Source organism: Cololabis saira, chromosome 23, assembly GCF_033807715.1.
Source record: "Cololabis saira isolate AMF1-May2022 chromosome 23, fColSai1.1, whole genome shotgun sequence".
Lineage (NCBI taxonomy): Eukaryota > Metazoa > Chordata > Actinopteri > Beloniformes > Belonidae > Cololabis > Cololabis saira.
In genome coordinates, this window is record NC_084609.1 from 2846800 (window position 1) to 2870837 (window position 24038).

Consider the following 24038-nt stretch of genomic DNA (forward strand, 5'->3'; position numbering starts at 1 on the left):
GTTTTTATAGTTCATGCTTTATGGTGCTGTACTTTTTTTTTTTTTTTTTACTTTTTTGTAGGTGCTTCGTCACCTTAATGTTCAGCTGTGTTTTCATCTGTGTTTCTGTTGCGCCGTCATCTGTTTAGCTGTGTTTTCATCTGTTTCTGGGTGTCAGAACAGTGTACGGGGGCTAGCAGGAGCCACCGTGTGACGTCACTACCCAGAATGCATTGCGGTGTAAACAACAATGGCGACCTACGAGTTAAATTATATTTTCAAATTTTATAAAAACGAAGACATCAACAAGGTTTTTTATATCACATTGTTATAATTGATACCAACATTTATCTTTTAAGACCTACATGTCTTAATATGCAGGGTTCCTTTTAACAAGGTTAAATGGATGAAACCTGAACCTGGTCCTGGTCCATTTGATGTACATTTGGTTTACAATTTTGTCAGGAAGAAAGAAAAACATCAGCATGTCAAAACATAGCTGTTGCCCTATAGTTGTAATGTTGAAAGAAACAAAACCTGCGTATATTTATATTTTTTAAGGTAAAACGAACAAACAGAACTAACCAAAGACAAACATACACACAAAAAAAAAAAGGGGAACAATGATGAATAAAAACAGGATGTGTGGGCTTGTAACAGCGACTTAATTCAGTTGCAGGGAGACAGAACTACGATATTATAAGGGTTTGGATACACACACATATAATTATGTACGTATAAAACGCATGAAACCTGGCAGTCCATCAAACCAACAGAGAAATGATCGAGAAAGTAAGTGAGTGGAGACAAGTTATTCAGTTTCTAGATAATTGTAGGGTCGCCACCCGTCCCGTAAAATACGGAATTGTCCTTTATTTGAGAAAAAAAATGTTGCGTCCCGTATTGAACTAATACGGGACACGATTTGTACCGTATTTTCATTAACTTTTACACCATATTCTAGTTGAATTATTGAAATAAATTAACTTTTACACCATATTCTAGTTGAATTATTGAAATAAATTAACTTTTACACCATATTCTAGTTGAATTATTGAAATAAATTAACTTTTACACCATATTCTAGTTGAATTATTGAAATAAATTAACTTTTACACCATATTCTAGTTGAATTATTGAAATAAATTAACTTTTACCACATATTCTAGTTGAATTATTGAAATAAATTAACTTTTACACCATATTCTAGTTGAATTATTGAAATAAATTAACTTTTACACCATATTTTAGTTGAATTATTGAAATAAATTAACTTTTACACCATATTCTAGTTGAATTATTGAAATAAATTAACTTTTACACCATATTCTAGTTGAATTATTGAAATAAATTAACTTTTACACCATATTCTAGTTGAATTATTGAAATACATTAACTTTTACAGCATATTCTAGTTGAATTATTGAAATAAATTAACTTTTACACCATATTCTAGTTGAATTATTGAAATAAATTAACTTTTACACCATATTCTAGTTGAATTATTGAAATAAATTAACTTTTACACCATATTCTAGTTGAATTATTGAAATAAATTAACTTTTACACCATATTCTAGTTGAATTATTGAAATAAATTAACTTTTACACCATATTCTAGTTGAATTATTGAAATAAATTAACTTTTACATCATATTCTAGTTGAATTATTGAAATAAATTAACTTTTACACCATATTCTAGTTGAATTATTGAAATAAATTAACTTTTACACCATATTCTTCACCTGTATCTATATTCTACATCTGGGCTGATGTTACATACGTAGCATAGGAGGATATTTCAGTTGCTAGTATGGTTGTCTGTCTGTACAGTCATGCAAGTTAAATGCTAATAAAGAACTTTAAACTTTAAATCAAAGCGTTTAGTTTTTTCATATAAAATAAACACATTTTTATTCAGTTTAGAAGTTTTGGGGCTTTTTTTTTGGCTCCTGCGCTGCTGAAATCAGGGTGTCCCTTATTTCTATTTCTGAAAGGTGGAAACCCTAGATAATTGTGACTTTTGAATATAGGAGACCCATTTTGACCATGACCTTGTGAATTTATCCATTTGTAGCCGAAGTGAGAAAGTAATCCTTTCCATTTTATATAGTAGCTGGTATTCTAACAGTCTCCCTGGTCTCTCCCAGGACCGTCCCCCGTGTCCGGCCTCACCGTCTCCTCCAGGTCCTCCAGGTCCAGGTCCAGGTCAGGACCAGGACCTGGACCAGACCTGGTCCAGGTCCTGGTGGACCAGCTCATGTTCTAACGTCTCTCTGGTCTCCCAGGACCGTCCCCCGTGTCCGGCCTCACCGTCTCCTCCAGAACCTCCACCACCCTGGGAGTTTCCTGGCAGGCCGGGGCCGGCAGGACGCAGCGCTTCAGGCTGCAGCTAACGGAGCTAGCGCCGGGACTGGACCATGAACCGGGATCCAACCGGTCCGGTACGTCTGACCAGAACCTCTGTGTCAACTTTCTTTCTCTTTTTCTCTTTTTGCCATGCAATTTTCCCCACTTGAAAGGAATGTCTTTTAACTGGAATCCACTCAAATGACCCGACAGCTTTTCCTTTTCTTTCTTTTATTTTCAAGGTGCATAATCTATTCTTTACGGAAGAGTATTAGGGCCAGGCAGAGAAAAAAACATATTTGAGAAGGGAAGATTTTTTTTATTGTGCACTTTGAGAAAAAAGTCTAAATTTAGTGAATAAAGTCGAAATTTAGTGAATAAAGTCTAAATTTAGTGAATAAAGTCGAAATTTAGTGAATAAAGTCTAAATTTAGTGAATAAAGTCGAAATTTAGTGAATAAAGTCGAAATTTAGTGAATAAAGTCGAAATTTAGTGAATAAAGTCTAAATTTAGTGAATAAAGTCTAAATTTAGTGAATAAAGTCTAAATTTAGTGAATAAAGTCTAAATTTCGAGAATAAAGTCTAAATTTAGTGAATAAAGTCGAAATTTCGAGAATAAAGTCTAAATTTCGAGAATAAAGTCTAAATTTAGTGAATAAAGTCTAAATTTAGTGAATAAAGTCTAAATTTAGTGAATAAAGTCTAAATTTAGTGAATAAAGTCTAAATTTAGTGAATAAAGTCTAAATTTCGAGAATAAAGTCGAAATTTAGTGAATAAAGTCTAAATTTAGTGAATAAAGTCTAAATTTAGTGAATAAAGTCTAAATTTAGTGAATAAAGTCTAAATTTAGTGAATAAAGTCTAAATTTAGTGAATAAAGTCGAAATTTCGTGAATAAAGTCTAAATTTAGTGAATAAAGTCTAAATTTAGTGAATAAAGTCTAAATTTAGTGAATAAAGTCTAAATTTAGTGAATAAAGTCTAAATTTAGTGAATAAAGTCTAAATTTAGTGAATAAAGTCTAAATTTAGTGAATAAAGTCTAAATTTAGTGAATAAAGTCTAAATTTAGTGAATAAAGTCTAAATTTAGTGAATAAAGTCTAAATTTAGTGAATAAAGTCTAAATTTAGTGAATAAAGTCGAAATTTCGAGAATAAAGTCTAAATTTAGTGAATAAAGTCTAAATTTAGTGAATAAAGTCTAAATTTAGTGAATAAAGTCTAAATTTAGTGAATAAAGTCTAAATTTAGTGAATAAAGTCTAAATTTAGTGAATAAAGTCTAAATTTCGAGAATAAAGTCTAAATTTAGTGAATAAAGTCGAAATTTAGTGAATAAAGTCTAAATTTAGTGAATAAAGTCTAAATTTAGTGAATAAAGTCTAAATTTAGTGAATAAAGTCGAAATTTAGTGAATAAAGTCTAAATTTAGTGAATAAAGTCTAAATTTAGTGAATAAAGTCTAAATTTAGTGAATAAAGTCTAAATTTAGTGAATAAAGTCGAAATTTAGTGAATAAAGTCGAAATTTAGTGAATAAAGTCGAAATTTAGTGAATAAAGTCGAAATTTAGTGAATAAAGTCTAAATTTAGTGAATAAAGTCTAAATTTAGTGAATAAAGTCGAAATTTAGTGAATAAAGTCTAAATTTAGTGAATAAAGTCTAAATTTAGTGAATAAAGTCTAAATTTAGTGAATAAAGTCTAAATTTAGTGAATAAAGTCGAAATTTAGTGAATAAAGTCTAAATTTAGTGAATAAAGTCTAAATTTAGTGAATAAAGTCGAAATTTAGTGAATAAAGTCGAAATTTAGTGAATAAAGTCGAAATTTAGTGAATAAAGTCGAAATTTAGTGAATAAAGTCGAAATTTAGTGAATAAAGTCTAAATTTAGTGAATAAAGTCTAAATTTAGTGAATAAAGTCTAAATTTCGAGAATAAAGTCTAAATTTAGTGAATAAAGTCTAAATTTAGTGAATAAAGTCGAAATTTAGTGAATAAAGTCGAAATTTAGTGAATAAAGTCGAAATTTAGTGAATAAAGTCTAAATTTAGTGAATAAAGTCTAAATTTAGTGAATAAAGTCTAAATTTAGTGAATAAAGTCGAAATTTAGTGAATAAAGTCTAAATTTCGAGAATAAAGTCTAAATTTAGTGAATAAAGTCTAAATTTAGTGAATAAAGTCTAAATTTAGTGAATAAAGTCTAAATTTAGTGAATAAAGTCTAAATTTAGTGAATAAAGTCTAAATTTAGTGAATAAAGTCTAAATTTAGTGAATAAAGTCGAAATTTAGTGAATAAAGTCGAAATTTAGTGAATAAAGTCTAAATTTCGAGAATAAAGTCTAAATTTCGAGAATAAAGTCTAAATTTAGTGAATAAAGTCTAAATTTAGTGAATAAAGTCTAAATTTAGTGAATAAAGTCTAAATTTAGTGAATAAAGTCGAAATTTAGTGAATAAAGTCGAAATTTAGTGAATAAAGTCTAAATTTAGTGAATAAAGTCTAAATTTAGTGAATAAAGTCTAAATTTAGTGATTAAAGTCTAAATTTAGTGAATAAAGTCGAAATTTAGTGAATAAAGTCTAAATTTAGTGAATAAAGTCTAAATTTAGTGAATAAAGTCTAAATTTAGTGAATAAAGTCTAAATTTAGTGAATAAAGTCTAAATTTCGTGATTAAAGTCTAAATTTAGTGAATAAAGTCGAAATTTAGTGAATAAAGTCGAAATTTAGTGAATAAAGTCTAAATTTAGTGAATAAAGTCTAAATTTCGAGAATAAAGTCTAAATTTAGTGAATAAAGTCTAAATTTAGTGAATAAAGTCGAAATTTAGTGAATAAAGTCGAAATTTAGTGAATAAAGTCTAAATTTCGTGAATAAAGTCGAAATTTCGAGAATAAAGTCGAAATTTAGTGAATAAAGTCGAAATTTAGTGAATAAAGTCGAAATTTAGTGAATAAAGTCTAAATTTAGTGAATAAAGTCTAAATTTAGTGAATAAAGTCGAAATTTAGTGAATAAAGTCGAAATTTCGTGAATAAAGTCTAAATTTAGTGAATAAAGTCTAAATTTAGTGAATAAAGTCTAAATTTAGTGAATAAAGTCGAAATTTAGTGAATAAAGTCTAAATTTAGTGAATAAAGTCGAAATTTAGTGAATAAAGTCGAAATTTAGTGAATAAAGTCGAAATTTAGTGAATAAAGTCTAAATTTCGTGAATAAAGTCGAAATTTAGTGAATAAAGTCGAAATTTAGTGAATAAAGTCTAAATTTAGTGAATAAAGTCTAAATTTAGTGAATAAAGTCTAAATTTAGTGAATAAAGTCTAAATTTCGAGAATAAAGTCGAAATTTAGTGAATAAAGTCGAAATTTCGAGAATAAAGTCTAAATTTCGAGAATAAAGTCTAAATTTAGTGAATAAAGTCTAAATTTAGTGAATAAAGTCTAAATTTAGTGAATAAAGTCTAAATTTAGTGAATAAAGTCTAAATTTAGTGAATAAAGTCTAAATTTAGTGAATAAAGTCTAAATTTAGTGAATAAAGTCTAAATTTAGTGAATAAAGTCTAAATTTAGTGAATAAAGTCGAAATTTAGTGAATAAAGTCGAAATTTAGTGAATAAAGTCGAAATTTAGTGAATAAAGTCTAAATTTAGTGAATAAAGTCTAAATTTAGTGAATAAAGTCTAAATTTCGAGAATAAAGTCTAAATTTAGTGAATAAAGTCGAAATTTCGAGAATAAAGTCTAAATTTCGAGAATAAAGTCTAAATTTAGTGAATAAAGTCTAAATTTAGTGAATAAAGTCTAAATTTAGTGAATAAAGTCTAAATTTAGTGAATAAAGTCTAAATTTAGTGAATAAAGTCTAAATTTCGAGAATAAAGTCTAAATTTAGTGAATAAAGTCTAAATTTAGTGAATAAAGTCTAAATTTAGTGAATAAAGTCTAAATTTCGAGAATAAAGTCGAAATTTAGTGAATAAAGTCGAAATTTCGAGAATAAAGTCTAAATTTCGAGAATAAAGTCTAAATTTAGTGAATAAAGTCTAAATTTAGTGAATAAAGTCTAAATTTAGTGAATAAAGTCTAAATTTAGTGAATAAAGTCTAAATTTAGTGAATAAAGTCTAAATTTAGTGAATAAAGTCGAAATTTAGTGAATAAAGTCTAAATTTAGTGAATAAAGTCTAAATTTAGTGAATAAAGTCTAAATTTAGTGAATAAAGTCTAAATTTAGTGAATAAAGTCTAAATTTAGTGAATAAAGTCTAAATTTAGTGAATAAAGTCGAAATTTAGTGAATAAAGTCGAAATTTAGTGAATAAAGTCTAAATTTAGTGAATAAAGTCTAAATTTAGTGAATAAAGTCTAAATTTAGTGAATAAAGTCTAAATTTCGAGAATAAAGTCTAAATTTAGTGAATAAAGTCGAAATTTCGAGAATAAAGTCTAAATTTCGAGAATAAAGTCTAAATTTAGTGAATAAAGTCTAAATTTAGTGAATAAAGTCTAAATTTAGTGAATAAAGTCTAAATTTAGTGAATAAAGTCTAAATTTAGTGAATAAAGTCTAAATTTCGAGAATAAAGTCTAAATTTAGTGAATAAAGTCTAAATTTAGTGAATAAAGTCTAAATTTAGTGAATAAAGTCTAAATTTAGTGAATAAAGTCTAAATTTAGTGAATAAAGTCTAAATTTAGTGAATAAAGTCTAAATTTAGTGAATAAAGTCGAAATTTCGTGAATAAAGTCGAAATTTAGTGAATAAAGTCTAAATTTAGTGAATAAAGTCTAAATTTAGTGAATAAAGTCTAAATTTAGTGAATAAAGTCTAAATTTAGTGAATAAAGTCTAAATTTAGTGAATAAAGTCTAAATTTAGTGAATAAAGTCTAAATTTAGTGAATAAAGTCGAAATTTAGTGAATAAAGTCGAAATTTAGTGAATAAAGTCTAAATTTAGTGAATAAAGTCTAAATTTAGTGAATAAAGTCTAAATTTAGTGAATAAAGTCTAAATTTCGAGAATAAAGTCTAAATTTAGTGAATAAAGTCGAAATTTCGAGAATAAAGTCTAAATTTCGAGAATAAAGTCTAAATTTAGTGAATAAAGTCGAAATTTAGTGAATAAAGTCTAAATTTAGTGAATAAAGTCTAAATTTAGTGAATAAAGTCTAAATTTAGTGAATAAAGTCGAAATTTAGTGAATAAAGTCTAAATTTAGTGAATAAAGTCTAAATTTAGTGAATAAAGTCTAAATTTAGTGAATAAAGTCGAAATTTAGTGAATAAAGTCGAAATTTAGTGAATAAAGTCGAAATTTAGTGAATAAAGTCTAAATTTAGTGAATAAAGTCTAAATTTAGTGAATAAAGTCGAAATTTAGTGAATAAAGTCTAAATTTAGTGAATAAAGTCTAAATTTAGTGAATAAAGTCTAAATTTAGTGAATAAAGTCGAAATTTAGTGAATAAAGTCTAAATTTAGTGAATAAAGTCTAAATTTAGTGAATAAAGTCGAAATTTAGTGAATAAAGTCGAAATTTAGTGAATAAAGTCGAAATTTAGTGAATAAAGTCGAAATTTAGTGAATAAAGTCGAAATTTAGTGAATAAAGTCTAAATTTAGTGAATAAAGTCTAAATTTCGAGAATAAAGTCTAAATTTAGTGAATAAAGTCTAAATTTAGTGAATAAAGTCTAAATTTAGTGAATAAAGTCTAAATTTAGTGAATAAAGTCGAAATTTAGTGAATAAAGTCGAAATTTAGTGAATAAAGTCTAAATTTAGTGAATAAAGTCTAAATTTAGTGAATAAAGTCTAAATTTAGTGAATAAAGTCGAAATTTAGTGAATAAAGTCTAAATTTAGTGAATAAAGTCTAAATTTCGAGAATAAAGTCTAAATTTAGTGAATAAAGTCTAAATTTAGTGAATAAAGTCTAAATTTAGTGAATAAAGTCTAAATTTAGTGAATAAAGTCGAAATTTAGTGAATAAAGTCTAAATTTAGTGAATAAAGTCTAAATTTAGTGAATAAAGTCGAAATTTAGTGAATAAAGTCGAAATTTAGTGAATAAAGTCGAAATTTAGTGAATAAAGTCTAAATTTAGTGAATAAAGTCTAAATTTCGAGAATAAAGTCTAAATTTAGTGAATAAAGTCTAAATTTAGTGAATAAAGTCTAAATTTAGTGAATAAAGTCGAAATTTAGTGAATAAAGTCTAAATTTAGTGAATAAAGTCTAAATTTAGTGAATAAAGTCTAAATTTAGTGAATAAAGTCTAAATTTAGTGATTAAAGTCTAAATTTAGTGAATAAAGTCGAAATTTAGTGAATAAAGTCTAAATTTAGTGAATAAAGTCTAAATTTAGTGAATAAAGTCTAAATTTAGTGAATAAAGTCTAAATTTAGTGAATAAAGTCTAAATTTCGTGATTAAAGTCTAAATTTAGTGAATAAAGTCGAAATTTAGTGAATAAAGTCGAAATTTAGTGAATAAAGTCTAAATTTAGTGAATAAAGTCTAAATTTCGAGAATAAAGTCTAAATTTAGTGAATAAAGTCTAAATTTAGTGAATAAAGTCGAAATTTAGTGAATAAAGTCGAAATTTAGTGAATAAAGTCTAAATTTCGAGAATAAAGTCTAAATTTCGTGAATAAAGTCGAAATTTCGAGAATAAAGTCGAAATTTCGAGAATAAAGTCGAAATTTAGTGAATAAAGTCGAAATTTAGTGAATAAAGTCTAAATTTAGTGAATAAAGTCTAAATTTAGTGAATAAAGTCGAAATTTAGTGAATAAAGTCGAAATTTCGTGAATAAAGTCTAAATTTAGTGAATAAAGTCTAAATTTAGTGAATAAAGTCTAAATTTAGTGAATAAAGTCGAAATTTAGTGAATAAAGTCTAAATTTAGTGAATAAAGTCGAAATTTAGTGAATAAAGTCGAAATTTAGTGAATAAAGTCGAAATTTAGTGAATAAAGTCTAAATTTCGTGAATAAAGTCGAAATTTCGTGAATAAAGTCGAAATTTAGTGAATAAAGTCTAAATTTAGTGAATAAAGTCTAAATTTAGTGAATAAAGTCTAAATTTAGTGAATAAAGTCTAAATTTCGAGAATAAAGTCGAAATTTAGTGAATAAAGTCGAAATTTCGAGAATAAAGTCTAAATTTCGAGAATAAAGTCTAAATTTAGTGAATAAAGTCTAAATTTAGTGAATAAAGTCTAAATTTAGTGAATAAAGTCTAAATTTAGTGAATAAAGTCTAAATTTAGTGAATAAAGTCTAAATTTAGTGAATAAAGTCTAAATTTAGTGAATAAAGTCTAAATTTAGTGAATAAAGTCTAAATTTAGTGAATAAAGTCGAAATTTAGTGAATAAAGTCGAAATTTAGTGAATAAAGTCGAAATTTAGTGAATAAAGTCGAAATTTAGTGAATAAAGTCGAAATTTAGTGAATAAAGTCTAAATTTAGTGAATAAAGTCTAAATTTCGAGAATAAAGTCTAAATTTAGTGAATAAAGTCGAAATTTCGAGAATAAAGTCTAAATTTCGAGAATAAAGTCTAAATTTAGTGAATAAAGTCTAAATTTAGTGAATAAAGTCTAAATTTAGTGAATAAAGTCTAAATTTAGTGAATAAAGTCTAAATTTCGAGAATAAAGTCTAAATTTAGTGAATAAAGTCTAAATTTAGTGAATAAAGTCTAAATTTAGTGAATAAAGTCTAAATTTAGTGAATAAAGTCTAAATTTAGTGAATAAAGTCTAAATTTAGTGAATAAAGTCTAAATTTAGTGAATAAAGTCGAAATTTCGTGAATAAAGTCTAAATTTAGTGAATAAAGTCTAAATTTAGTGAATAAAGTCTAAATTTAGTGAATAAAGTCTAAATTTAGTGAATAAAGTCTAAATTTAGTGAATAAAGTCTAAATTTAGTGAATAAAGTCTAAATTTAGTGAATAAAGTCGAAATTTAGTGAATAAAGTCGAAATTTAGTGAATAAAGTCTAAATTTAGTGAATAAAGTCTAAATTTAGTGAATAAAGTCTAAATTTAGTGAATAAAGTCTAAATTTCGAGAATAAAGTCTAAATTTAGTGAATAAAGTCGAAATTTCGAGAATAAAGTCTAAATTTCGAGAATAAAGTCGAAATTTAGTGAATAAAGTCGAAATTTAGTGAATAAAGTCTAAATTTAGTGAATAAAGTCTAAATTTAGTGAATAAAGTCGAAATTTAGTGAATAAAGTCGAAATTTAGTGAATAAAGTCTAAATTTAGTGAATAAAGTCTAAATTTAGTGAATAAAGTCTAAATTTAGTGAATAAAGTCGAAATTTAGTGAATAAAGTCTAAATTTAGTGAATAAAGTCTAAATTTAGTGAATAAAGTCGAAATTTAGTGAATAAAGTCGAAATTTAGTGAATAAAGTCGAAATTTAGTGAATAAAGTCTAAATTTAGTGAATAAAGTCTAAATTTAGTGAATAAAGTCTAAATTTAGTGAATAAAGTCGAAATTTAGTGAATAAAGTCGAAATTTAGTGAATAAAGTCTAAATTTAGTGAATAAAGTCTAAATTTAGTGAATAAAGTCGAAATTTAGTGAATAAAGTCGAAATTTAGTGAATAAAGTCGAAATTTAGTGAATAAAGTCTAAATTTAGTGAATAAAGTCTAAATTTAGTGAATAAAGTCTAAATTTCGAGAATAAAGTCTAAATTTAGTGAATAAAGTCTAAATTTAGTGAATAAAGTCTAAATTTAGTGAATAAAGTCGAAATTTAGTGAATAAAGTCGAAATTTAGTGAATAAAGTCGAAATTTAGTGAATAAAGTCTAAATTTAGTGAATAAAGTCTAAATTTAGTGAATAAAGTCTAAATTTAGTGAATAAAGTCTAAATTTAGTGAATAAAGTCTAAATTTAGTGAATAAAGTCGAAATTTAGTGAATAAAGTCTAAATTTAGTGAATAAAGTCTAAATTTAGTGAATAAAGTCGAAATTTAGTGAATAAAGTCGAAATTTAGTGAATAAAGTCTAAATTTCGAGAATAAAGTCTAAATTTAGTGAATAAAGTCTAAATTTAGTGAATAAAGTCTAAATTTAGTGAATAAAGTCTAAATTTAGTGAATAAAGTCGAAATTTAGTGAATAAAGTCTAAATTTAGTGAATAAAGTCTAAATTTAGTGAATAAAGTCTAAATTTAGTGAATAAAGTCTAAATTTAGTGAATAAAGTCGAAATTTAGTGAATAAAGTCTAAATTTAGTGAATAAAGTCTAAATTTAGTGAATAAAGTCTAAATTTAGTGAATAAAGTCTAAATTTAGTGAATAAAGTCTAAATTTCGTGATTAAAGTCTAAATTTAGTGAATAAAGTCGAAATTTAGTGAATAAAGTCGAAATTTAGTGAATAAAGTCTAAATTTAGTGAATAAAGTCTAAATTTCGAGAATAAAGTCTAAATTTAGTGAATAAAGTCTAAATTTAGTGAATAAAGTCGAAATTTAGTGAATAAAGTCGAAATTTAGTGAATAAAGTCTAAATTTCGTGAATAAAGTCGAAATTTCGAGAATAAAGTCTAAATTTAGTGAATAAAGTCGAAATTTAGTGAATAAAGTCTAAATTTAGTGAATAAAGTCGAAATTTAGTGAATAAAGTCGAAATTTAGTGAATAAAGTCGAAATTTAGTGAATAAAGTCTAAATTTCGTGAATAAAGTCGAAATTTCGAGAATAAAGTCTAAATTTAGTGAATAAAGTCGAAATTTAGTGAATAAAGTCGAAATTTAGTGAATAAAGTCTAAATTTAGTGAATAAAGTCTAAATTTAGTGAATAAAGTCGAAATTTAGTGAATAAAGTCGAAATTTCGTGAATAAAGTCTAAATTTAGTGAATAAAGTCTAAATTTAGTGAATAAAGTCTAAATTTAGTGAATAAAGTCGAAATTTAGTGAATAAAGTCTAAATTTAGTGAATAAAGTCTAAATTTAGTGAATAAATTCTAAATTTAGTGAATAAAGTCGAAATTTAGTGAATAAAGTCGAAATTTAGTGAATAAATTCTAAATTTAGTGAATAAAGTCTAAATTTAGTGAATAAAGTCGAAATTTAGTGAATAAAGTCGAAATTTCGTGAATAAAGTCTAAATTTAGTGAATAAAGTCTAAATTTAGTGAATAAAGTCGAAATTTAGTGAATAAAGTCGAAATTTCGTGAATAAAGTCTAAATTTAGTGAATAAAGTCTAAATTTAGTGAATAAAGTCGAAATTTAGTGAATAAAGTCTAAATTTAGTGAATAAAGTCTAAATTTAGTGAATAAAGTCGAAATTTAGTGAATAAAGTCTAAATTTAGTGAATAAAGTCTAAATTTAGTGAATAAATTCTAAATTTAGTGAATAAAGTCGAAATTTAGTGAATAAAGTCTAAATTTAGTGAATAAAGTCGAAATTTAGTGAATAAAGTCTAAATTTAGTGAATAAAGTCTAAATTTAGTGAATAAATTCTAAATTTAGTGAATAAAGTCGAAATTTAGTGAATAAAGTCTAAATTTAGTGAATAAAGTCTAAATTTAGTGAATAAAGTCGAAATTTCGAGAATAAAGTCGAAATTTCGAGAATAAAGTCTAAATTTAGTGAATAAAGTCTAAATTTCGTGATTAAAGTCTAAATTTAGTGATTAAAGTCTAAATTTAGTGAATAAAGTCTAAATTTAGTGAATAAAGTCTAAATTTAGTGAATAAAGTCTAAATTTCGAGAATAAAGTCTAAATTTAGTGAATAAAGTCTAAATTTAGTGAATAAAGTCTAAATTTCGTGATTAAAGTCTAAATTTCGAGAATAAAGTCTAAATTTAGTGAATAAAGTCTAAATTTCGTGATTAAAGTCTAAATTTCGAGAATAAAGTCTAAATTTAGTGAATAAAGTCTAAATTTAGTGAATAAAGTCTAAATTTCGTGATTAAAGTCTAAATTTCGTGAATAAAGTCTAAATTTAGTGAATAAAGTCTAAATTTCGTGATTAAAGTCTAAATTTCGAGAATAAAGTCTAAATTTAGTGAATAAAGTCTAAATTTAGTGAATAAAGTCTAAATTTAGTGAATAAAGTCTAAATTTAGTGAATAAAGTCTAAATTTAGTGAATAAAGTCGAAATTTCGAGAATAAAGTTGAAATACAATTTTGAGAAAAAAGTCGAAATGTCGAGAAAAAAGTCAACATTTTGACTTTATTCTTGAAATTTTATTTCAACATTAATCTCGACATTTCGACTTATTTCAACTTTTTTCTCGAAGTGCACAATAAAAAAAAAATCTTCCCCTCTCAAATATTATTTTCTCCTACATGGCCCTGATACTCTTGCGTAATTCTTTGCCATTAGTTGAAAAACCTTTCAATCAAACACACAAAAAGAAAATGTTTAAATTCTGTACATAATTCAAATTACTATAATAGGAAATAAGCATACAAAATACGAGATAAGTGCAGAAAATACCATAAAATAAACACCTAAATAAATAAATAAATAAATACTGTGAAACCCAAACCTTAACATTAAATTGCAAATTTACAAATAAAGTTACCCATTTTTCAATTATTTTAGCATGTTGTCAGGTAAGTATGAATTTCACTTCTTTTTAATATTTATTGTCAGTCTGTTTTTTTAGCATGTTTCAGGTAAGTATGAACTAATTTTAACATGAATTATTCTTTTAAACATGAATTATTTTATTTAACCTTAATTATATTTTCGGTCAAATTTTAATTAATACAATGAAATTACATTTAAAGAATGAAATTGAATATTAAAGTATGAAAATACTCGAATCATGCTATAAATTAAGTAAATTAAATTTCCTAATAGCATAACAACTTTGAAGATAATAGTGAAATACTTTAGATGTCTCAATATAATAAGTACAAACTGTCTATTTACACTACATATCATTATAATTTAATGATAAGCAATCAGAAATCAACACACGTGCATCAAACATTTCACAAGCCACTCGTAGCCGGGCAACCAACCCTGTGGCTAAGCTAACGCTAACCAGTGCTTTAAAGCGACACTACGTAACTTTTCCACCTTAATATCATATTTCATCATCATCATTGTGATGGAACATCAACTTCCAACAGGTTTAATGAACCTCTGTCATGATCTGAGGGGTCTGTATCTCCTTCACTGGCACTATGTAACTATGAGGAGCATGGTAGGAACCCTGCCACACTAAAAAACTACAAATCGTTACGACTTTGACTGCTTTACGGCATACGTCACTTCCCCCTCCTTCCCGATTCGCAGTCGAGACGAAAATGGGCGGGGCGTGGAGCGCAGCTCCGCAGAAGCTGCTGCTGCGTTGTGGCTGCAGCAGCTCCACACAACAGACGTGGGGAAAAGATCCTAATGGTTTAACTTTTCACCGGTTTCCTGCTCGGAGGCAGAACCACGCAGGCCAAGTATCTGATATAACGGAGTAAAAGAGTGAAAGAGCCGTCGGCTCGCTTTGGATCGCGGCTGTAACGACCAAACACACAGTAAAGCCTGAATTATGGTTCTGCGTTAGATCGACGCAGACCTACGGCGTAGGGTACGTGGCGACGCGCAACGTACGGTGCGTGTCGCCGCGTACCCTACGCCGTAGGCTCTGCGTCGATTTAACGCAGAACCATAATCAGCCTTAAACCACAAACACTCACACAGACCGGGTCGGATCAAAACACGGGTTTTATTCCCCACTTCTCCAGCTAAACGCAGTTGCTGGCCAGCTCTCTGCGGTGCAATTAACCCCAATCTTCAGATAAAACTAGTTTGTTGAGGAAAAAATATTAACTCTTATTTGTAGCTGCAGAGGAAAAAAATTATCTCACGAGGAAAACAAAAATATTGCTCACGCCTCGCTCGGAGCCTCTTCAACATAATATGGCAGTCAAAAAAAAAGAAAAGAGAAGTAAAAGGGATACAAAACATGTACTGTATGTTGTACTATTATACACATTTATTGAAACACATGGGTCTTCAGTAATGATTTCATATGGATCCACACCGTTAATAATCATTATTTTCTCCATATACCGCTCCCTGGCTTCCTTGTTTAAGGTTCCCGGTAAATTCCAGTTCCTTTCCAGCAGTTTAACATCTTTTTTTTGCGTTCCTTCTGTTCACTTGGTGAAACAGAAAAAGCGTCCCGTGTTCTCTCATCAAAACAAATGCAGCGACGGGACAGGAGTTTTCTGGCAGTACGCGCTGGTGCTCATGGGAAACGTAGTGTTCTTTCTGGTAAAACACTACCGATTTTGTCCACAAGATGCCGCCAAACTCAGAAAAGCTGAAAGTTACGTTGTGCTGCTTTAAGTGGGAAAAAATAAGTGCCGGTACTCTCCCCCTCCAGTCATACAAATATGGGACTATGTAAATTTGTGTATATACATATATATATATATATATATATATATATATACATATATATATATATATATATATATATATATATATATATATATATATATATATATATATATATATATGTATACTATGCTTTACTATGCTTTACTATGTAAATTTGTGTATATACATATATATATATATACATATATATATATATATATATATATATATATATATATACATATATATATATATATATATATATACATATATATATATATATATATATATATATATATATATATATATATATATATATATATGTATACTATGCTTTACTATGCTTTACTATGTAAATTTGTGTATATACATATATATATATATATACATATATATATATATATATATATATATATATATATATATATATATATATATATATATATATATATGTATATATATATATATATATATATATGTATATACACAAATTTACATAGTAAAGCATAGTATACATATATATATATATATATATATATATATATATATATATATATATATATATATATATATATATATATATATATATATATATATATATATATATATGTATATACACAAATTTACATAGTAAAGCATAGTATACATATATATATATATATATATATATATATATATATATATATATATATATATATATATATATATATATATATATATGTATATACACAAATTTACATAGTAAAGCATAGTATACATATATATATATATATATATATATATATATATATATATATATATATATATATATATATATATATATATATATATATATATATATATATATATATATATATATATATATATATATGTATATATATATATTAAACCCTCCCACTCTGTTAAAAACCTCCTGTGTTTACCTTCATACTTCCGTTTGGCCGTGCATTTTGTCCCTCCAAGTTATTTCCGTCACAACCACAAGCGCGTCCGTATAGCTCAACGGGATGAGCAGGCGACTTACGTACAGCGAACGCGGGTTCGCGCCTTTACGTCTGTACGGCAAGCTTTGAGCATCAAAACACCTTAATCAACAAATCCAACCTGTAGACTTTGGGGAGATCGGGGGGAGTTACTGTATGTTACTGATGGGGAATCTGGGAAGAACAGTACCGGTACGCGCCGCACACAGTAAATAATTTCCGGTACGCTGATGGGTACAATTTAGAAGTACTGCGTACCGCTCCGTACCGACCCACTTAAAGCACTGACGCTAACACTAACACAAGCAATCTGCAAATTCTCTGTTCAGCATCTTACCGGCTGCCTCTCTGGTGTTTGTAGACGCTCTGTCTCTGCATGGGCTCACCACAGAGTTCAGATTTACCGAGACAGTCTCAGCCTGCCGCTGTATGCCGCCAGCATACCTGTGTTGCTCTGCCAGCATACCTGTGTTGCTCTGCCAGCATACCTGTGTTGCTCTGCCAGCATACCTGTGTTGCTCTGCCAGCATACCTGTGTTGCTCTGCCAGCATACCTGTGTTTCTCTGCCAGCATACCTGTGTTGCTCTGCCTGCATACCTGTGTTGCTCTGCCTGCATACCTGTGTTGCTCTGCCAGCATACCTGTGTTGCTCTGCCAGCATACCTGTGTTGCTCTGCCTGCATACCTGTGTTGCTCTGCCAGCATACCTGTGTTGCTCTGCCAGCATACCTGTGTTGTTCTGCCAGCATACCTGTGTTGCTCTGCCTGCATACCTGTGTTGCTCTGCCTGCATACCTGTGTTGCTCTGCCTGCATACCTGTGTTGCTCTGCCTGCATACCTGTGTTGCTCTGCCTGCATACCTGTGTTGCTCTGCCTGCATACCTGTGTTGCTCTGCCAGCATACCTGTGTTGCTCTGCCAGCATACCTGTGTTGCTCTGCCTGCATACCTGTGTTGCTCTGCCAGCATACCTGTGTTGCTCTGCTAGCATACCTGTGTTGCTCTGCCTGCATACCTGTGTTGCTCTGCCAGCATACCTGTGTTGCTCTGCTAGCATACCTGTGTTGCTCTGCCTGCATACCTGTGTTGCTCTGCCAGCATACCTGTGTTGCTCTGCCTGCATACCTGTGTTGCTCTGCCTGCATACCTGTGTTGCTCTGCCAGCATACCTGTGTTGCTCTGCTAGCATACCTGTGTTGCTCTGCTAGCATACCTGTGTTGCTCTGCCATCATACCTGTGTTGCTCTGCCTGCATACCTGTGTTGCTCTGCCAGCATACCTGTGTTGCTCTGCCAGCATACCTGTGTTGCTCTGCCTGCATACCTGTGTTGCTCTGCCTGCATACCTGTGTTGCTCTGCCTGCATACCTGTGTTGCTCTGCCAGCATACCTGTGTTGCTCTGCCTGCATACCTGTGTTGCTCTGCCTGCATACCTGCATACCTGTGTTGCTCTGCCTGCATACCTGTGTTGCTCTGCCTGCATACCTGTGTTGCTCTGCCAGAATACCTGTGTTGCTCTGCCAGCATACCTGTGTTGCTCTGCCTGCATACCTGTGTTGCTCTGCCAGAATACCTGTGTTGCTCTGCCAGCATACCTGTGTTGCTCTGCCAGCATACCTGTGTTGCTCTGCCAGCATACCTGTGTTGCTCTGCCTGCATACCTGTGTTGCTCTGCCAGCATACCTGTGTTGCTCTGCCTGCATACCTGTGTTGCTCTGCCAGCATACCTGTGTTGCTCTGCCAGCATACCTGTGTTGCTCTGCCTGCATACCTGTGTTGCTCTGCCAGCATACCTGTGTTGCTCTGCCTGTGATGATGTGTGTCGCTTCTTTTACTGTCCGGGCAGCAACTGGGCAAGAGTTCCTCTTCCGGTTTTTTGTAGTTCTTTTGCAGATTTTTGTAGTTCTTTTGCAGTCCTTTGTGTTTGCACTCATTTAACTTTGGTTTGACTTGACACTCTGGGAGAACCTCCTGACCTTCTCCTGACCCCTAACCTCTGACCTTCTCCTGACCCCTAACCTCTGACCTTCTCCTGACCTCCTGACCTCTGACCTTCTCCTGACCTCTGCAGGTCTGCTGAGGAACCAGACGCTAGGCAGCACCACCACCCACCACCTGCTGGACGGCCTGACGCCGGGGCGGCGCTACAACGTTACCGTGGTAACGGAGGCCGGAGGCCTGAGGAGCAGCAGGACCATCCAGGCCCAGACAGGTTAGTAGAAGTTAAGCTACAACGTTACCGTGGTAACGGAGGCCCAGACAGGTTAGTAGAAGTTAAGCTACAACGTTACCGTGGTAACGGAGGGTTAGACAGGTTAGTAGAAGTTAAGCTACAACGTTACCGTGGTAACGGAGGTCCAGACAGGTTAGTAGAAGTTAAGCTACAACGTTACCGTGGTAACGGAGGTCCAGACAGGTTAGTAGAAGTTAAGCTACAACGTTACCGTGGTAACGGAGGTCCAGACAGGTTAGTAGAAGTTAAGCTACAACGTTACCGTGGTAACGGAGGTCCAGACAGGTTAGTAGAAGTTAAGCTACAACGTTACCGTGGTAACGGAGGCCCAGACAGGTTAGTAGAAGTTAAGCTACAACGTTACCGTGGTAACGGAGGTCCAGACAGGTTAGTAGAAGTTAAGCTACAACGTTACCGTGGTAACGGAGGTCCAGACAGGTTAGTAGAAGTTAAGCTACAACGTTACCATGGTAACGGAGGCTCAGACAGGTTAGTAGAAGTTAAGCTACAACGTTACCGTGGTAACGGAGGGTTAGTAGAAGTTAAGCTACAACGTTACCGTGGTAACGGAGGCTCAGACAGGTTAGTAGAAGTTAAGCTACAACGTTACCGTGGTAACGGAGGCCCAGACAGGTTAGTAGAAGTTAAGCTACAACGTTACCGTGGTAACGGAGGCCCAGACAGGTTAGTAGAAGTTAAGCTACAACGTTACCGTGGTAACGGAGGCCCAGACAGGTTAGTAGAAGTTAAGCTACAACGTTACCGTGGTAACGGAGGGTTAGTAGAAGTTAAGCTACAACGTTACCGTGGTAACAGAGGGTTAGTAGAAGTTAAGCTACAACGTTACCGTGGTAACAGAGGGTTAGTAGAAGTTAAGCTACAACGTTACCGTGGTAACGGAGGCCCAGACAGGTTAGTAGAAGTTAAGCTACAACGTTACCGTGGTAACGGAGGCTCAGACAGGTTAGTAGAAGTTAAGCTACAACGTTACCGTGGTAACGGAGGGTTAGTAGAAGTTAAGCTACAACGTTACCGTGGTAACGGAGGTCCAGACAGGTTAGTAGAAGTTAAGCTACAACGTTACCGTGGTAACGGAGGTCCAGACAGGTTAGTAGAAGTTAAGCTACAACGTTACCGTGGTAACGGAGGCCCAGACAGGTTAGTAGAAGTTAAGCTACAACGTTACCGTGGTAACGGAGGTCCAGACAGGTTAGTAGAAGTTAAGCTACAACGTTACCGTGGTAACGGAGGCCCAGACAGGTTAGTAGAAGTTAAGCTACAACGTTACCGTGGTAACGGAGGCCCAGACAGGTTAGTAGAAGTTAAGCTACAACGTTACCGTGGTAACGGAGGTCCAGACAGGTTAGTAGAAGTTAAGCTACAACGTTACCGTGGTAACGGAGGGTTAGTAGAAGTTAAGCTACAACGTTACCGTGGTAACGGAGGGTTAGTAGAAGTTAAAGCAGCACAACGTAACTTTCAGGTTTTCTGAGTTTGGCGGCATCTTGTGGACAAAATCGGTAGTGTTTTACCAGAAAGAACACTACGTTTCCCATGAGCACCAGCGCGTACAGCCGGAAAACTCCTGTCCCGTCGCTGCATTTGTTTTGATGAGAGAAGACAGGACGCTTTTCTGTTTCACCAAGTGAACAGAAGGAACGCAAAAAAAAGATGTTAAACTGCTGGAAAGGAACTGGAATTTACCGGGAACCTTAAACAAGGAAGCCAGGGAGCGGGATATGGAGAAAATAATGATTATTAACGGTCTGGATCCATATGAAATCCCTAAGAGATCCCTGAATCCCTGAAGAGATATGTGTTTCAATAAATGTGTATAATAGTACAACATACAGTACATGTTTTGTATCACTCTTACTTCTCTTTTCTTTTTTTTGACTGCCATATTATGTTGAAGAGGCTCCGAGGCGTGAGCAATATTTTTGTTTTCCTCGTGAGATTATTTTTTCCTCTGCAGCTACAAATAGAGTATTTTTTTTTTTTATCTGAAGATTGGGGTTAATTGCACCGCAGAGAGCTGGCCAGCAACTGCGTTTAGCTGGAGAAGTGGGGAATAAAACCCGTGTTTTGATCCGACTTGGTCTGTGTGAGTGTTTGTGGTTTAAGGCTGTTTATGGTTCTGCGTTAAATCGACGCAGAGCCTACGGCGTAGGGTACGCGGCGACACACACCGTACGTTGCGTGTCGCAACGTACCCTACGCCGTAGGTCTGCGTCGATTTAACGCAGAACCATAAATCAGGCTTTACTGTGTGTTTGGTCGTTACAGCCGCGATCCAACCGAGCCGACGACTCTTTCACTCTTTTACTCTGTTATCTCAGATACTTGGCCTCCGTGGTTCTGCCTCCGAGCAGGAAAGCGGTGAAAAGTTAAACCATTAGGATCTTTTCCCCACGTCTGTTGTGTGGAGCTGCTGCAGCCACAACGCAGCAACAGGTTCTGCGGAGCTCTGAGCTCCACGCCCCGCCCATTTTCGTCTCGACTGCGAATCGGGAAGGAGGGGGAAGTGACGTATGCCGTAAAGCAGTCAAAGTCGTAACGATTTGTAGTTTTTTAGTGTGGCAGGGTTCCTACCATGCTCCTCAAAGTTACATAGTACCAGTGAAGGTGATACAGACCCCTCAGACCATGACAGAGGTTCATTAAACCTGTTGGAAGTTGATGTTCCATCACAATGACTCTGGAAATATGATATTAAGGTGGAAAAGTTACGTAGTGTCGCTTTAAGCTACAACGTTACCGTGGTAACGGAGGTCCAGACAGGTTAGTAGAAGTTAGTTATAGTAGAAGTTATTAGTTAGTAAAGTTGTAGTAAAGTAGTAAAACTCCGTTGTCCCCCCTGTTGTCCCTCCCGTCCTCCCCCCCGTCGTCCCGCAGCGCCGGCCTCCGTCTCCAACGTCACCCAGGACGGCAACAGCAGCACCAGCCTCCTGTTGTCATGGCGACGGCCCGACGGAGACGTGGACACGCTAACCGTCTCCGTCTCCGTCAACGACTCCTCCGTCTGGGAGACGACGCTCCCGCCCGACGCCACGGACGCTAACGTGGACCAGCTGACGCCCGGATCGGCCTATCGGGTCACGGTGACGTCACGCAGCGGAAACCTGAGCAGCCAATCAGAGCTGGCCGTCCGGACCGGTGAGTCGTTTTTAATTTATTTATTTACCGTATTTTCTGGACTATAAGCCGCTACTTTTCCATAGGTTTTCAACCATGCAGCTTATACAAAGGTGCAGCTATTCTGTGGATTTTTCTTCCACCACTAGGGGGCGCTCTAACCAGAATTAGAATCAAAACTAAGACAAATAAATGCAAAGAAGAATACGCTACTTCTTCTTCAGCAGATAGAAGTAGAAGCAGATTTCAAACAGATAAATAGATAACTTTCGACATTTCGACTTTTTTCTAGACATCTTGACTTTTTTTCTCGACATTTTGACTTTTTTTTTTCGACATTTTGACTTTTTTTCTCAAAATTTTGACTTTTTTTCCTCAAAATTTTGACTTTTTTCTCGACATCTTGACTTTTTTCTCGACATTTCGACTTTTTTCTCAAAATTTCGACTTTTTTCTCAAAATTTCAACTTTTTTTTCTCCACATTTCGGTAAATGCTCGGGGCGCTCTAACTGGAATTAGAATCAAAACTAAGACAAATAAATGCAAAGAAGAATACACTACTTCTTCTTTAGCAGATAGAAGTAGAAGCAGATTTCAAACAGATAAATAGATAAATAAATAGCGATTATTTTCTCTTGGTTCTGTCCCGTTTTAATCAGTAAAGTTGCTGCCGTGTTAAAAGAAACTGTTAGGAAAGATCTATTTAGGTACAAACATGTACATCATTTACAGTTCAAAATCCTTCTGTACATGTAGTAAATATCTAATCTAACAACATAAATATCTGATCTAACAACAGAAATATCTGCGGCTAAATATCTTTTTGTTTTAACTAGAGCGGATGCGGTTTATATGCAGGTGCGGCTTATAGTCCAGAAAATATGGTATTTCAAAACAGGGACGGTGCACAATAAGACATTAATCTGGTACAAGAGAATCTGCATCGTTCCAGGTTGTAGAAACTTGCTGTTTTCCACCTGTAGTCGCTGGGCAGGTTGATGGAACATTACATAAACATTAGTATAGAAAAAGAACAAATAAGTAAAAGAGCAGAGCAAAGCAAAGACACAATAGATAAATAGATAAATAAAACAACAGAGCAGGATCTGTCAGATGTTTGGCAGATTTAAAGCTAGGCTGCCGCCCCGACACACACACTTGTCGTGACGGGAACCAACGCTGAGTAACACATTTGTTCAGGGGGGGAGCTGCAGCATTATGGGTCATTTTAAAAAGTAAGCAGACATTTGAGTGCTTTTTCAGATTTTCAAAGTTTAAATGGCAGCGACGTGGTTTTTTATCATGGATTTTTAGGGAACATTTGTATAATAATTCAAGTGGTTTTAGAACAGTTTTATTTGAGACCAGCTTTTAATACAATATAAAAAGCGTGGTATAATCCTAGCATTCAGATACAGACTGGAGCCTCAACTGGGAGTGAATCCCTTATGTATCTGAAGTTAGCAAGATTACATTTCACTGTGTTTCTCATCTGCATACATTATTATACTGACTATATATAACAGTATCATCTGCATACAGTGTTATGTTACTATATATAACAGTATCGTCTGCATACATTATTATACTGACTGTATATAACAGTATCGTCTGCATACATTATTATACTGACTATATATAACAGTATCGTCTGCATACATTATTATACTGACTGTATATAACAGTATCGTCTGCATACATTATTATACTGACTGTATATAACAGTATCGTCTGCATACATTATTATGTTACTATATATAACAGTATCGTCTGCATACATTATTATGTTACTATATATAACAGTATCGTCTGCATACATTATTATTTTACTATATATAACAGTATCGTCTGCATACATTATTATACTGACTATATATAACAGTATCGTCTGCATACATTATTATACTGACTATATATAACAGTATCGTCTGCATACATTATTATACTGACTATATATAACAGTATCGTCTGCATACATTATTATACTGACTATATATAACAGTATCGTCTGCATA

At 31.8% G+C, this 24038-nt stretch overlaps 1 protein-coding gene across 1 annotated transcript in view; it reads left to right on the forward strand.

Annotated features, from left to right (window-relative positions):
- ptprb (protein tyrosine phosphatase receptor type b) overlaps positions 1 to 24038 on the forward strand; it is a 135183-nt gene that overhangs the window by 23001 nt on the left and 88144 nt on the right. Inside the window, exons 3-5 of the mRNA XM_061715181.1 lie at positions 2268 to 2423; positions 18726 to 18866; positions 21783 to 22043. Of these exons, the coding sequence (XP_061571165.1) occupies positions 2268 to 2423; positions 18726 to 18866; positions 21783 to 22043 (558 nt within the window). The remainder of the gene's footprint in view (positions 1 to 2267; positions 2424 to 18725; positions 18867 to 21782; positions 22044 to 24038) is intronic.